General features: G+C 41.3%; 1 protein-coding gene across 1 annotated transcript in view; it reads left to right on the forward strand.

The window, feature by feature from the left end:
- USH2A (usherin) overlaps positions 1–14,442 on the forward strand; it is a gene marked incomplete at both ends in the record, with an annotated part of 391,806 nt that overhangs the window by 81,605 nt on the left and 295,759 nt on the right. The window contains 3 exons of the mRNA XM_081114388.1: positions 2,471–2,634; positions 9,242–9,400; positions 13,885–14,379. Coding sequence (XP_080970514.1) covers positions 2,471–2,634; positions 9,242–9,400; positions 13,885–14,379 — 818 coding nt within the window. The remainder of the gene's footprint in view (positions 1–2,470; positions 2,635–9,241; positions 9,401–13,884; positions 14,380–14,442) is intronic.

Here is a 14,442-nt window from a genome sequence, read left to right on the forward strand (position 1 = left end):
AACTTCTTCCCCATTGTGCCCAGCGGACAGCGAGGCCCAGACAGCACTCCCCGGGCAGAGTGCACGTGGAGCTTAGCGAAGCCTTCCGCCTGCTTTGTTTACCATAATGAACTGGTCAATAAACATCACAAATTGTTTATCCATATACATCCTGACAGATGACTCTTTATGAAATCCATTTAGCAAGTGAGGTTCTCCCATAAGGATGAAAAATGAAGATTTTAAACAGATTGTGGGGGAGCTCTGGCTACACCAGGAGAGTCAGTGTAATAAAGGTTTCTTTATATTAATATTACAGAAACCATTTATCCTGACAAAATCAATATCACAAGTCATCCGAGTTTGCTGTTCCTCGCTCAGAGCTTAAAACATCTTTTCCTTTATTACATTTAATTCTGTTTTAATAAACGTGAACTATATTTCATTTAGGAGGCGCTCTGGAGGGGAGTGGTAACTTCTGAAATGACATCAGACTTGTAGCTTATTTGCTAAAGAGTCTTGGAAATGTTTAAAATCATATTTGAGCGGCTGAGAAATTCACAGGAATCCTTTTACTTAAGCCTTAATTACCAAATGATCCCCAGTGTCCTCTGGGCTGGAAACAAACGATCATATCCAGAAAGTCTCCTGTGAACTCCATTCACATAAAACTCCCTCCGACTGAAGTCAAGCAATTATAACCAGGCAGATAAGTGAGATACAACAAGGGCTGGGATAAGAGACTATAAAATCAGGAATAGTCACATTTAATTACTCACAACCCTGCGTGCTTTCCGAAGACGGGATTTATTTATTCCGTTGAGATTCCGGACGCAATACCCCATGGATAGTGACAGAGCTGCCTTAAGAGTTAAGCGTGTCGCTGGCAGAAAATAGAACCACATCAAGGAAAGGAATTATGTGATACACTGGAAAGGGTTCCTCTAAATGTACTGTATATAAAATGAGTGTGATTGTCTCATGAGTGAATGGTAATAAAAACAGAAATACTCAAGAGATACTTACTCAGGAGTGGAGTGGTGATAAATACATGCGCTGGGGAAGGCATAGCGCTCATTGCTGTGTCTCACCAATGTGACATAAAACGCCGACAAACAATTTACTCTAAGTAATAGCATATAATGAAATGAAGAGCAAATTAAAGATGGTTTTTTTTTTTCGCTTCTAGACTCCCATTTTAATTTCAGTGCATAATTTTCTAATACGTAAGTAGCCCAAACAAAACGTCGGTTTGAAATGGAGTTCTGATGCAATGTCTGTACATAAAGGACTTCATGTAGTTGTCTGTAGGAGGGGGAAAAAATGTCCTTTAACCACGACATAAGGGCAAACTGCAGGACAGTGGTTTTTCAAGAGAAACTGTGCCTTATTTATTCCCCAGGTGACTTAGTCCATAAAACAAATTTGCAGCTTCCTTAGCAGCCTCGGCTTTTATCAGCCTTTTTGAGGGTGTTGAAGGATTACCCAAGAGATCACACCCTAAAGTTGCAGTGAATACAGGAACCTTCCACCCAGCATCTTCAGGAGAAAGTGGAGTGGATCCATAATGCTTTCATTAAAAGCGTCGTATGCAAGGTCCCTGGTAAACGCGGGTGGTCTTCCCACAGGTACCGTTTCTGCTTTTCTGATACTTCCTGGCATCCGAATTGTTCATCCTCACCAATGACATTGTCACAGGTTAAGAGTTTGAAGAAACAGGTTTTCATTTCTGTTGTGGCAAAAATGCGACAACAGTGATTTTTTTTTTTTTTTTACAAGCAACTTTAGGAGCAAGAAATTGGAGTTGAAGTGAAATTCTCTCATTATATTTATTTAATTAGCGTCTTTTCAAAGATCAGAATAATGCTCTGTTTTCCAACCAATCTGGATAAGTGAGTTCAGTGCATACAATAGAAAAGGAAATACAACTTTCATTCACACATTGTCGGTATTGGAATGTGTCTTCCTCCACCTGTTTTCTTAGTGAAATGTAGTCTTTATAAAACCAAATACGGAATTTCACGATGTTTAGGGAAGACAGTGATTATCATAACCAGTTTTCTGTTTCACAATTTGATAGATACTTGAAAATATCATTTGGAGGGGACCCAATAATCTTAACTTTTAGCTGTCAGGAGAACTGCTTTTGTGTGAAAGCAAAATTTACAGTATTCTCAGTTGAGCAACTGGATTCAAAATAATCCATAAGATGTACTGTGGCATGAAAGAAAGCAAAGTAACACTTCTTTATTACCATTAATTAGCTTCCAAGGAGAAGACTTCATAGAGGTTTACCATAAACAGCATTTTGATAAAAATATTTTTTTTCTGTTTCATTTTATTTCATGGTGGTTTGTTTAACTCAAGAATCCTTTTCCGCCTGTTGGCTAAACCAGACCATATTAGTCCACAATGTGATCCGTAGACGTATGTGCCTTCTACCATGAATTATTAATCAGAACGCTTGACGGTTTCCTTCTCTTGTTTTCAGATGTCAGCCTTGCAATTGTCATCTCTCCGGAGCCTTGAATGAAACCTGCCACTTGGTCACGGGCCGCTGTTTCTGTAAACGATTTGTCACCGGCTCAACGTGTGACACTTGTGTTCCCGGAGCAAGCCACTTGGATGCCAGCAACCCGTGGGGCTGCAGCAAAAGTGAGTGAGCTCCGTCCGGCCCAGCGCCGGTGTGTGAGGACCCAGCACCTGGGGAAGAGAGTCCGTGTTCTCTCTCCCCACTGAGAACCCATCAGGAAGGCTTAGGGACAAGGCGGAAAGTTTAGGTCAGAAACGAAAAAAACAGATTACACGAAATGAAACGTGTGTTCTTTTTCCTTGATTCGGTCATGGACTATGTTGATCCTATATAATAAAAGGCTAATATGCAAATCGACCAAATGGTGGAACGACCGGTCACTTTGACTTACACTGACCACCAGGGGGCAGATGCTCAATGCAGGAGCTGTCCCCTGGTGATCAGTGTGTTCCCACAGGGGAGCACCGCTCAGCCAGAAGCCGGGCTCACGGCTGGCAAGCTCAGTGGTGGTGGCAGGAGTCTCTCCCACCTCTGAGGCAGTGCTAAGGAGCATCGAGCCAAGTGGTAAGGAGTAGCGGGCAGGCAGGTGATAAGGAGCGAGGGGTCCTGGACTGCAAGAGGTATGTCTGACTGCCGGCTTAGGTCCACTTCCCGCTGTCAGTCGGACATCCCCCAAGGGCGCCTGGACAGCGAGAGGGCACAGCTGGGCTGAGCCCTCCCCCCCTCCCCAGTGCACAAACTTGGTGCACTGGGCCTCTAGTATGATTATATTACTCATGGGAAATGGACACTGATGTGTTGAAATAGTATTGCTAAGAAGCCAACCAAAGTCCTGATGTTCCCAGAACCTGAGGGACATCCCTGCTTAAGCCAAATGATCAGTCACCCATCCACCCAACAGCATCTCCAGACAATTGCCTATAGCAAATGGAAGATTTATATTTTACTCTGAGTTTTACATCCTTCCATCCCACAAGTCTTAATGGGCACTGTGCTACTATTAGTTTCTTATTGATATTTATCAAAGCTTATTACTAACCCCTGCATTTAATATTCTCTTTCTGTTTTCACTGGCACTCCCTGTTTAGACATCTCTCATGCTTCTAGTTCTAACTCTTGGGAGCCAGAGCTTATCTCTTAGCATCTGTGACTTCTCAACACCATTTTCCAGTTCCTTGAATTGGCTCCATTCGGTCACCTGCTGTCCTACTATCTCATAACATACCGACGAATTCTTTGTATTTCCTTCAAGATCATACATCTCGCCTTTTTCAAAATTCCTAAGAAGTACCTGCTGTAAGCACATGGTGAGGAGTTCTCTGCCACACAGTGTTCTGTGCATGTCCTCCTCGGGGTTTCCTGAGACGGTCGTGAGTCACAGTTCTAGGAAATGCCACCATTTGGACATGTCACCACAGGCCTGTGCCCGTGCTGTCTATTTAAGGAAGGGGGGAGAACTAATGGGATATCGGCAACTGTACCGGATTTTTGTTGTTGTTGTTGTTAATCCTCACCTGAGGATATATTTTCCATTGCTTTTTAGAGTGGAAGGGAGGGGCAGGGGATGGGAGAGAGAGAGAGAAACACTAAGGTGAAAGAGACACATCCATTGGTTGCCTCCCGCATGTGCCCCGACTTGGGCCAGTGAACGAACCTGCAACCCAGCTACATGCCCTTGACCAGGAATCATACCCAAGACCCTTCCGTGCACAGGCCAGCGCTTTAAACACGGAGCAACACCAGCCAGGCTGTACTGGGTTTTGAGATAGTGAAAGACAGGTATAGCTAATGACTAAGACATATTTAGATTTTGTGCCTGTGTGGTTCACCTACAGCATCCTGTGTTTATTGGTACCTCTAGATGTTAGCATAGCTCTAGGTGTTTATGCTACTCTTGAGAAAACATCGTCATAATTGCCTGTGTCGACACACAAATCTGGCTTTTACTGACCACTTAGTTAATATTTGTTATTCATTGATTAGCTATAGAATTGATTGATTTGTGTGCAACATCAATTCCAGCGTATTGCTCTGGGTGTCAGCTGTTGATCATCATTTACTAAAACAAACCAAATCTTAGCAATTTTTTTATCAGTTCTGCCCGGAACTTTGTGTGAGAATATTTGCACCGGCTGCACTTTTTGCTACCTGTTCTTGATTCTGAGATACGGTCTAGCAATTCTACCTCAGGCAAAACTTGGTAGTCTGATCACTGGGAATTGGCCTACTTTTCTTAATTTTGGCAGACACTTTATGTTATGTCTTTTCTTCTCTAGGCTAAACATTCTTGATCTTTTCAAATGCTTTCAATTTTGAATAATTAAAAAAAAAACTTCCATATTCCTAAGTATTCTTCCCTGGACATAGGCATTTTGATTTCTCTGTTTAAAATTGTGATCTTTAGGATTGGGCATCTTCCTTCAACTCTCCCTGTGCTTGTTGTAGCTGCCCTTTTAGGTTTGTGTTTAGGGAAGCCCACCGAACACTGTGCGAAGTTGGGAGTGCAGAATCAGCAGAGGAAGTTGGTTAAAAAAAGAAATCAGACAGGAGTCCTGCCTTCAGAGGAGCTTAGCACAGTGAACGTGGGGCTCAGGGAAGTGCTAACTGTGGGGCACACATGCAGGGTGCTGCTTTCTTTACTGCCCCCCTGGCTTTCGCATGGTCCTTGCTTTTTATGCTACCAGCGGCCGGAACCTGCTTCTCAAGGATGCGATTGAAAGGAACGTGGTGCTATCTGTTGTTGAAACTGTGAACTACCGCGGGCTCCGGCTTCCTCTCCGTCCACGTCAGGGATGTGTTTGCCGTGAGAATCCAGGTGCCTCAGGTGTTTTCCTGGCAGTTTGGGAACCCCAGGGTTATAACAGTTACCTTCTCCAGGTCCTTAGAGACCCCTGACAAGAGTTTAGCGATCGCGTCTGTGATGTTTATGATGAGGATTTGGGGTAGGCATCCTAAGATCTAATTTTCAGAGTGCGGGAGAATTGATTTGGTTTCGGATAAGCAGGTAGGCCCTCTCCGACGGTATGCTTTCTGGTTGTGTGATGTGCTTTTTGCCCATCCATATTTGTCTCATGCTTTTCAAATGAGAGTCATTTTCCGTGTTAAGAGAGATGGAAGGAAACAGGTATTTAATAGTTCTGCCTTCTGTATTCTTTCCTAATGAATGATATTTCAGTTTGCCTTAAACTATAAAATTAAATAATATACACATACACTTATTTACACATACGTGTATATTTATTATTTAATTATAAATATTACATTTATGTTTCAACTATTTATAGATCCTTTGTGTTTCTCTTCTTGATATGACTACTCTGGGCTCACTCTTATGCTTACCCTTGCTTATCTGTCCATCTTTTTATCATTCACATTTTTCCTTTATCCCTGCTTATCAAAGAGGCTGTTGTAATTCTCCTTTTCTTAAAAGAAATATTTTTATTATGGTAAAATATGCAGAACAAATTTACCATATTAATAAGTTTTTAAACCTTTTTATTGATGCATTGGGGTGACATTGGTTAATACAATCATATAGGTTTCAGGTGTACATATCTATAATACATCGTCTGTACATTGTATTGTGTGTTCAGAACCCCAAGTCAGGTCTCCTCCCATCACCATATATCCCACTTTTTCCATCTTCTACCTGTCCAACCTCCCTTTCCCTCAGGCATACCGTTGTCTGTGTCTATGAGTTTTGTTGTTATTGCTGAATCCCTTCATGTTTTTAATCCAGCCCCACAACCCTCCTCCCTCTGACAGTTTATTCATAATGTTGTACAACCATCCCTATTACCCATCTCCATAACTCTTTTCTTCTTTTGAAATGGGGACTCTATACTCTTTAAAGGTGAATACCCCCATCTCTCCCAGCCCCTGGCAACCACAGTTTCACTTTCTGCCCCTCCCTTTCTCAGTCTCTCCTCTTCTTTGGGGTCCATTACACCAATGTTGGCGCACGCACACCTGACATTGTCTCCTAGGTCCCTGCGGCTCTGTTCCCTTTTGTTCCGTCTTTTTCTTTCCCTCTTTCCCGTGGATGGGATAAAGCAGATTGCTGTATCTTTAAGATCCATCTCTCCTTTATCTTCCAGTTTACTATTTGTTTGCTACACTCAGGAGTCTGTCTATTGATTGCCTCTTTTATGAGTCTGGTTCACAGTTTCTTTGAGTGTGTTGTAATTTTACTCTGAAAACACTTAAGCTATTAGTGTGGGTTGTTGTTGTTTTTTTATAAATTTGCATAGGCTTAAAAGTGGAAAACTTTCTCCACTATAGCATACTGATGTCTCTAATCAGTTTTTGCTGTTTTTTTTGTTTTTTTTTTAAAATTTTTACGTATAGCCTGGCTTCCTAGGGGATTACTCCTATGTCTGAATAAGCCAATGATATGGGCAATGTTTATGCTCAGATACTTTCAGACTACACAGCTCCTGCCAATCACTGTGAATTAGAGTGCCCAGAAATAGTTCTTTGGATGATTTGCCCCATTTCATATCACTGATCTATTCATGTTGGTTTAACCAGAAGCACCCTATTCCCTTCTTTCCTTTTGAAACATCTCTTAATTCTCCAGCTCTTCTTTTATTTTTCCATCTCATCTATGGAAGACACTTCGACATTGTTCCCCGTACCCGTCGTCCACTTGTTTTAAGGTAACAGAACGTAGAGCTGGTCCCATGGCCTTATCCTCTCCTGTAGTTAATGATCACCATGCCGCTAATCTTCCGACTGACACGTGTGGGCACCAGTGACGTGTGGGTTCCTGGGTTGTGCCCGCCCCGGCACAGGGCATGCCCTCCGCCTCTCCTCTTCTCCTTCCTGCTGATTTGGTTGTGGACTTAGTGGTCATCTACTTGGGCCTATGTAGACAAAAATGACCTCATAGGGATGGCAAAGGTAAATGCTGGAGGGATCTAACTAGCCTTATGTGAGAGAGAGGGACACACACATGCACACACGCCATCTTATAACCCTGACAGGTAGACATTGTCATCCTCCTGCTGTAAATGGGGAAAAGTTCAAAGAGTCCAATCGAAATTTGACTACAGACGTACAGCTACCAAAGTGCCAAAGCCAAGATTAAAGCTCGTGGCGCCGAGACTGATGGATGCGGTCACAGCATCATGCCTTCCGACCTTGAAGGAGAGTCTGGCACATGCAGAGGCCGTTCCTGGCAATTTTGATGAATGAATATGTGCTCATTTTCTCAGAAATCTACTTTTAGCACAGAAAGGATGGGCTCAAGTTATCGCATGCCCAGCATTTCATATTTATTCCCCAAAGGGTGTGAGGCCATCTAAACATTCTGGTCTATGAAAATGCTCACGTAAATGCTGAACAGGCACTATTCATTCACACCGAAAACCTGGACGAGATAGTGGGGAGGTGGTCCTAACATATAGTCAACTTTAAATATTCAGCGGAGCCCTGTGTGTGTATCGGTGTGTGTGTGTGTGTGTGTGTGTGTGTGTCGGGGTGTGTGTGTGTATCAGTGTGTGTGTGTGTGTGTGTGTGTGTGTGTATTGCCAAGGAAGTTTTCGTGGAATGTGAGTTACATTCAGTACCCTTTGACCTGGGACTGAAACATCTCTCTCTCGCAGTCATCCTGAAAGTATTTCACTGTCTTCGAAAATGGTCTGAAGGTCAGTGCTGATTGCTTTAACCCTGCAATCTGGTGAGCCCCTGATAACATGCAGAGTTTTAGATGTAGTTACAAATAATCACTAAAAAAAAAAAATATATTAAATTGCCGTGGCTGGCAAGGCTCTCAGAGAGTGCTGTAAATGAGACGGTTTGTGATCTTTGCGATTCTGCTGCGAGCAACAGGGTTTAGAGCCCTAAATTAAAACTCGCTGCAACATCAAATGTACTGTCAGTGTTCAGCCAGTCAAAGTGACCTTATCAATTATGGCGAATCCATGAATTTGAAAATATCAGGTATTTAGAAATAATCCTCTTTTCATGTGTCCTTTTGAGATTGTTACTTCTCTTGTCCTCTATCTAAATAGGCATACGGACCGTTAGACTTTTCATATAACAATGCTAAGTCCAACAGAGAAACAAAGACTTAAAGGGGAAGAGTGAGAGTGTATCTAGCTTGAATGTTTTTCTTTAACCTCCGACGTCAGTATGATCTACCATCCTGGCATCCCTAACAGGTGCTGGCGTACCCACATAGTACATTCAGATTGTTTCCTGCTAATATTTGGACTGTTTAGCATTCATAACATCCATCGCTATTTGTATGACCAACTATTATCCTTTCCTTACACTGTGCTCTGTGAAGCAAGATGAGGCATTTTGCTTAATGCGATGGAAAACGTCCTTTTCAGAAACCTCAACATCATGCTTCTTCAATTTCAAGTGTCAGTGGATCTTATTTATGTCACCATTTAAATTAATTAAATAGAAAATGAGTGTTGATGCATTCTTGGATAGTTCCTCAAAAAAGTGCTTACTGTAAAATGTTGGGGTTTCCCCCTCAATTATATTTCTGTTAAGCCGCACTGACCTACAAATCTGTATTATGCTTACAGATACAATGCTTTGTTTTAGAAATTCATCATCTGTACCCTTTGTCTATTAATGTCTTGGTCAACCGCATGTCTTCTTGATGAAGTAATCCTGGGACAGAAAGACCTCTTTGCTGCGTCTCTTCCTTCAGTGTACTTGTGTGCTTATTGATTGCCTTTGCTAATAAATGCTCTCCCCACTGTCATTTAGCTCTGTCCCAGCAACCTCCACCCAGAGGACAAGTTCAAAGTTCTTCGGCCATCCATCTCTCCTGGAGCCCATCGGATCCTCCCAGTGCCCCCTGGCTTACTTACCGTTTATTCAGGGACGGGTCTGAAATCTACACAACTGAAGATCAATACCCGTATGGTGAGTGTAAAGATTCCGCGATGGAAAGATCCACTAATTCTGAGGGTTGATACATTAGTTAGGTTCTTTGACATTGATGATAAATGTGGTTTCCTCTTTCTAGAAAACTGTTTTAAGCAGAGAGAATTATACACCTCACTAGTAAAGAAATGCAATAAATGAGATGCTTCGTATTTGCTAAGCCCTTAATGCTTACCAAATTCTCACAGATGAAAAGAAAAAAGACCAGCCAGCATTAATGAGGATGTGAAGGAGCTAGAACCAGCCTAATCGCTGGCATATCTGTGTGGGCTCATGGGTACAACTTTTCATGCAGGATAAGTTGTTAAAGTATATGCAAAACCTTACTCTTTGCATACTGTTTGACTCAGCAAATTTATTTTAGGAAATTCGTCTTCAATGAATAGTCAACAGTGGACTCAATATCACAAAATACGTTCAAACCTCCATTCTCTAATAGCAAAATATTGGAAAATTCAGACATTCAAAAATCTTTCAATAAATTACGGTATATGGCATACATTACTCCTGATACATTGTGAAGCAAATTGTAGGATATGATTGCCTTAAAAAAAATATTAGTTTACATATTAATGAATGGAAAATGTTCAAGATGTAGTGTTGAAGGTAATTAAGTGGTTTTAAAAATAATCTATGAGTTATGTTTTAATTCAAAAGTATATAAAATGACTGAAAGACTTACCACAAACTGATGTTTAGTTTTCTCTGGGTGTAAGGATTAGAGAAAATGTATCAAATATTTCTGTAATATTAATTCAATTTTTAAAATGATCTGGTTAAAAGTGGATGGAACAAAACATGATCTTAAATGGAAACAGGAAGGATGTGAACAAACCGTAAACACTGTCTTTGCGTCTGTAACTTGTATGAAGATTTTAAAGGAGGTTGTGGAAATCAAGCTGTGCAGACACATGGTCTTTAGAAAATACTCACTCATATGTTTGAGATACAGTTTCCCTAAAGATACAATGAAGAAACAGAAAATGTTCCTTCCTTCCAGTTCTGTCTTCTCTGATATTTGCTCCTGGTCTTGTTTAGCTACAAGCCAGTTTAAGAACACGGGAGCCCTGGCTGGAGTAGTTCAATTGGTCGGGCCTGGTCCCATGTACCGAAAGGTTGCTGGTTCGATTCCTGGTCGGGACACACTCCCAGGTCGTACGCTCTATCCCTGGTGGGAGGCATGTAGGACGCAGCCAAGCGATGTTTCTCTCTTCTCTCCCTTCTTCCCTCTCTCTAAAATCAATAAAAAATATTTTTTAAAAAGAAACATGGCAACAGGATGCCAACTCATGTTGTTCTCTCAGTTTAATGCCCAATTTTCCAAAGTCTAGGTTAACGTTTACAATTAGAAAAGTCTTGGGGTTAATGGGGGGGGGGGTGAAGACACATTTGTAATACCTTAACTAATAATAAAAAAATAAAATAAAAAAAAATAAAAAAGAAGCTGAACTTAACAAAAAAAAACAATTAGAAAAGTCTACAGAGCAATGAAGAAATTCTATAGTACCATAATCTTCCTCAAAATGATCAGGAGGGTGCCTTTTTTAACATGTTGATTGGCTTTGAAAATTTTGCATAGCGTATGGTTTTATTCCGTATATATTACCATGGGTTACATGTCACACCTAATTCTGAGTGACTTGCATCTGCATTATAATGTCCAGACTTTCTGATAACTCTTGTCTGTTCAGTACTCCAAGCCTTCTTGGAAGTTAATGGAAACCCTGAGCTTCACGATGCAGATTGCAGAGGGAAGCGAACATCTGTCTACATCTGCCACACTGGCAGAGCATCCTGATATCCTGCTACTAGAATGTTTGTTTTCTTCCAAATATCAGCATGACCCAGGTGTCCTGAAACTTAAACTTTTTTGATAGGGGAGGAGGGAGTCACAGAAATATTGAAAGTGGTTTTGAAGATGACAGTACCGCTGCTTGAGCTATTGCTGAAGTGGTAAATTAGGGTCACCCAGTTTCCCATACAGCTTAATTCAGTAATGATATTAAACTTCGCTTACAGCATTCTGTCCAGAGGCATATTTTTCACCATAAAATATTGTGATGTGTTTTATAGAACATTGCATTTGAGTAAAACACTCTGGCTCTTTTATATGATTGCACTATTATAGTAGAATCCAAATAACAGTTTCTTACATAATAAATGCGTGTTCATTCACTAATCAGACATTTATATAATCCTATTATACAAGGTATTCTTTTCTAAAACCTTATTTTTTTCATTAAAAAAATGCCACTTCTGGCATTTTTTGACAGCCACTATAATTAATATTGGGACAATTATCTGCATGATGGCATTTGAACAGTAAGAACAATTGGTTAGGGCTGTCAGAACTTTGTATCACTTAACGATATTCTTGTGTTTATTATTCCGTTCCCAGTGTGTGGCTAGCATGTGTAATATGAAAAGGAAACAGTACTTATATTCAGTCCTATGAATACAGATCTTTGGGTTAAATGAAGGCATTTGGAATTACAGGTGCAGAGTCATTGAACTTTTCAAAGAAAATTAATAATCTCTTCCAAGCATGTTTGAACTTTTGGTTGAGACCATTGTAGAATTCCTTGTTGGAATAAGACTTGTCCTCGCTGCCCTGTTGCACTGTGGGGTCACTAGTTTCCAACCTAAGGTCATGACAACTGGTGTATTACTACTTTTAGAACCTACATGTCATTGGTTATTAGTAATAGCATGCAATAATAGTGGGATAGTTTCAAAGTTTCTGAATTAACTTTTGAAAAATAAGGTAAAGTATAGTCAGTGGTTTCCCTAAATAAAAATTCACTCATGTGCGTACCTGTGAGCTTTCATAAGTAGAAGAGAGAGGTGTAGAAGTCAAGTTAGCATGTTGGTAATTATACATAATTAGCATCCAATATCACCTCCCTGCAGCCCCAGTCTGGGTTGCACATGGATATTTTCTGTGTCATAGATGTGACAAGAAAAGCTATTGCAGGATATTGCACTCTTTTAATAGGATTGACATTTTTAGGGTGGCTAGTACATCACATTAGTTTTTCCAACTTCGGTTTGAAACTGAAGGAGAACTAGGCTTAAGAATCAGGGAGATGGAAATTTAAAATAAAAATCATCTTTATTACAATAAAAGCCAGATTGGAGAATATGCCTTCTGTGCTGAAGAAAGACAAAAGACTCAATGGGCTGATGGGAGCATGCTTTGCCTCTCCCTTCCCTCCCCTCCAATTCACAAACAGTTAAATCGTTTCTCATTTGGAATGGGTAGGGAGCTAGTCCTTAAATGTTACTCTAGGTCAGTAATGGCGAACCTTTTGAGCTCGGCGTGTCAGCATTTTGAAAAACCCTAACTTAATTCTGGTGCCGTATCACATATAGAAATTTTTTGGTATTTGCAACCATAGTAAAACAAAGACTTATATTTTTGATATTTATAAGAAAAATCAACCCCAAAAAATGAGTTCACGTGTCACCTCTGACACGTGTGTCATAGGTTCGCCATCACTGCTCTAGGTAAACGCTTCCACGGGGAAACTAGAACATGATTTCTTTGACGATAATGGAAAGTTTAGAGTTTCAGACAATGATGTATCTTAGTGAAACCTAGGTTTTCATGTCCACCTTTAATATCACATAATTTATTATTCGATACTGCATCAGAGGATCAATGCAACAAGTGATAAGATGGTTCCTCTGAGAAAAACAAACAGAAAACATAGGGAGGGGATACGAACACAAAAGAGATAATAAAGAACAGTTGTTTCTTTAAGGCTGTTAGTATTATTGCCTAGAAAAATAAATCAGTATATATAGAAAATTATCCATTCATTCATATACTCATTCAGTAAACATTTATTCAGTGCTCACGCCAGACCAGGAACTGTATGAGCCACTAGAAACACAAAGATGAAAAGGATAGTTCTCATGATTGAGAGGGGAGATGGAGAAGTAAAGCAAAATTACTCCGTGGCTTCTGTGTCCTGATTGGACTAGTGCAGTACTCAACATATTTTCATGCAGAACTTGCAATGACATATATGAAGAACGGCAGATTTACCCTTCACTAGGATGTTCACTGTCTTTGTCCATTCAGGCTACTGTTAAAGAGAAATTCCACAGTCCGGGTGGCTTATAAACAACAGAAATGTATTACTTCAAGCTCTCGAGGCCAGAGGTCCAAGGTCAGGGTGCCAGCATGGTCAGGGTCTGGTGTGTGTATCTCACATGGATGTTTCTCTCTGTCTCTCCCGCTCCGTCCACTTTCTCTAAAACTCAATGGGAGAATATCCCTGTGTGAGGATGAGCCAAACAACAACAAAACCTTCTGGTGCCTAACTGTTCTTCATACAGAGTGGATTGGTATAGCTCCTGTCATTAAGTCATAAAACAGGAGAACCAGTAGAAATGATTTCCTCGCCAGTTTTGCGGAATGTAACTATTTTCTTCTCATTTTCTTCTTTTAATTTCAGACACCCAGGACTTCTTAGACACTGCCCTGTCGCCATATACCTCCTATTCCTATTCCGTCGAGACCTCCAGTGTTCAGGGTTCGACGAGGAGTGCAGCTGTCGCCTACAGGACAAGGCCGGGGGTCCCAGAGGGAACCTTGAACTTAAGTTATGTCATCCCTGTTGGCTCGGACTCGGTGACGCTTACCTGGACGGCAGCCTCCGATCGCGCTGGCCCCGTAGAGAAGTATCTCCTGTCCTGCGTTCCCTTTGACGACGCCCAGCCCTGCGTTCCCCATGAAGGTGGCGGAACCACGGCTACCATCTGGAATCTGCTTCCCTTCACCGAGTACCGCTTTTCTGTGCAGGCCTGTACCAGTGGGGGCTGTTTACACAGCTCGCCCGTAACCGTGACCACAGCCCAGGCTCCTCCTCGAGGGCTGGGCCCCCCTGCGGTGCTGGCCATCAGCTCCACAGAACTGCGTGTGGAGTGGGCTCCGCCGATGGAACCGAATGGTAGGAACTCCAGGCCTAGATTTCACTTTCCTGGGCCAGTCCTGAGTGAGAATCTAAGGAATT

The sequence above is a fragment of the Myotis nattereri genome (genome assembly GCF_964212035.1).
Source record: "Myotis nattereri genome assembly, chromosome: 20".
In the NCBI taxonomy this organism is placed as follows: domain Eukaryota; kingdom Metazoa; phylum Chordata; class Mammalia; order Chiroptera; family Vespertilionidae; genus Myotis; species Myotis nattereri.